Genomic DNA, 1,941 nt, shown 5'->3' with positions numbered 1-1,941 from the left:
TTGTTGCGGTTCATGTACACCGACGCACTGCCCGAAGATGAAGAGCTCGAAAACTCATTGATAACCGGGTTGTTCCAGAATTTGCTTGCAGCGGCAGACATGTATCACTTGGACAGATTGAAGCTCATGTGCGCCCAGAAGTTATGGCAGTGTGTATCGGCGGACACAGTTGCCACAATATTAGGTTGCGCTCAAATGCATAACTGCCCAGAGCTGAAGATCAGCTGCATCAAGTTCTTTTTTTGTGGAGAAAAACTTCAAGAAAGCAGTGTTAACCGTGGGGTACTTGCGGCTGATGCAGAGCTTCCCAGCAATTATTGACGAGATAAGAGCATGGCTCGGGACTTGAGGCATATTGCAATATATAAAGTGCTTTGGACTTGAATAGAGGCCAATATCATCGCCTGGCTGAAGGAGCCCTCTTATGTTTCTTCTGCGATCCCATCATGTATAAGGTGCATGAGGTTTACACTTTAGTGGTAATTATGAAATCATGCCGTGCTATTTTGATATTTGGATGCTTCTCTCTCTTTTACTGAAACCATGATCCGGTACAGTGGTACTATTACTCTTGACGTGCAAATCAAATCCCTGGCAACGTTGTGCACTCAACTTGAAGAGAACTCGAGCACTGCAACAGCACGCACTTAAAAATGCTGTAGAATGAGCCAATCTGCCGAGCTGAATAACATGCTTTTTTTGGCTCTTGTTGGCACCGACAACCTAGCGTATCGAGTACTAACATCGTTTCCTTAATTTCTTAATCAGGAGATTAACACACTTCTCCTTCGTTCTTTCTTTTGTCTCGTAAGACTCCGCGCTGTATACGGTTTGAACTCCAACCGTACGTAGGGCTCGTGTATATAGAGACTTCAATTATACATCTACCTGTTGGAAAAAAACTACCTCATGCTGTATGCCAACTTACCAACTAGTCATCATGTTGGAGTCCGGTTTCATCGAGCTTAAACTTGACTGCCCCAAAACCAAGAGCCTCGCCGTCGACGACGTCGTCCTCTCCGACGACTTCACCGCCGGCCGGGGGGCACGTCTGGAGGAAACTTTGCTACCCGCGTGAGAAGGCTAACCAGGGCTACCTCTCTCTGTTCCTGCAGCTCGTCTGCCAATCCAGAAACGTCAAGGCCATCTTCGAGGCCTTCCTGATTAGCAGAGACGGCGCGCCGTCCTCGTCGTACGCAGGGCGGTGTGTTTCCGCGCGCACCGGGCCGTGCTCGCTGCCCGCTCGCCGGTCTTCAAAGCGCAGCTCCGCGGCTCGATGGCAGATGATGCCAAGATGCCATGCATAACGTTGCATGATATCCAGCCGGCAACTTTTCGGATTCTGTTATGGTTCATGTACACCGACGAATTGCCCGGAGACGAAGAAGAGCTCAGAAGCTCGTCGACAATGGAGTTGTGGCAGAACCTACTTGCTGCGGCAGGCATGTACCGCCTGGATAGATTGAAGCTCATGTGCGCGCAGAAGTTATGGGAGCACGTATCGACGGACACTGTTGCGACAATATTATGTTGTGCTGAAATGCAGAACTCCCCAGAGCTGAAGAACAGGTGCCTTGATTTCTTTGTTGTGGAGAAAAACTTCAAGAAGGCAGTGCTAACTGAGGGATACTTGCAGCTATTGCAGATTTCGCCAGCAATTATTAACGAGATAAGAGCACAGGTGATTGATACATAAGGGTTTGGACTTCTCATGTCTTGTTTATGCAATTCTAATTTATAATGTCATAAAGTGTATACTTCATGAGAAATATATCATTTTTGAGAACGCGCCTGGACACGTTATTTTATTAAGAGGAAAAGCACAGAAGTTTGCTCCTTCACGCTCAGGCGTTCGGGAGCTGGGAGCAACAACGAAAAACAAAACCCAAAGCTACGGAACCGAAGACCAAACCAAAGAAGCCCAATAGAGCTACGGAGTTG

The 1,941-nt window shown here is 47.7% G+C and overlaps 1 protein-coding gene across 1 annotated transcript; it reads left to right on the top strand.

Moving 5' to 3' along the window:
- Positions 1 to 940: 940 nt before the first annotated feature.
- On the top strand, positions 941 to 1,696 carry LOC133898656 (BTB/POZ and MATH domain-containing protein 1-like). The gene is made up of 2 exons (XM_062339337.1): positions 941 to 1,045; positions 1,172 to 1,696. Exons 1-2 carry the CDS (start codon positions 941 to 943, stop codon positions 1,694 to 1,696), a joined length of 630 nt encoding a protein of 209 aa, XP_062195321.1.
- The last annotated feature ends 245 nt before the right edge of the window (positions 1,697 to 1,941 follow it).

Source organism: Phragmites australis, chromosome 18 (genome assembly GCF_958298935.1).
Source record: "Phragmites australis chromosome 18, lpPhrAust1.1, whole genome shotgun sequence".
NCBI classification, from domain to species: domain Eukaryota; kingdom Viridiplantae; phylum Streptophyta; class Magnoliopsida; order Poales; family Poaceae; genus Phragmites; species Phragmites australis.
The sequence above is the reverse complement of the archived record's forward strand: the minus strand, read 5'-3'. Positions and strand labels throughout refer to the sequence as shown.

What these genes read in the sequence shown, in the direction of transcription:
- LOC133898656 (XM_062339337.1), top strand. Translation starts at nt 941, where the DNA reads ATGTTGGAGTCCGGTTTCATCGAGCTTAAACTTGACTGCCCCAAAACC. An exon ending in ACTTCACCGCCGGCCGGGGG is followed by an intron (nt 1,046 to 1,171) that starts GCACGTCTGGAG and finishes CCTGATTAGCAG; the next exon opens with AGACGGCGCGCCGTCCTCGT.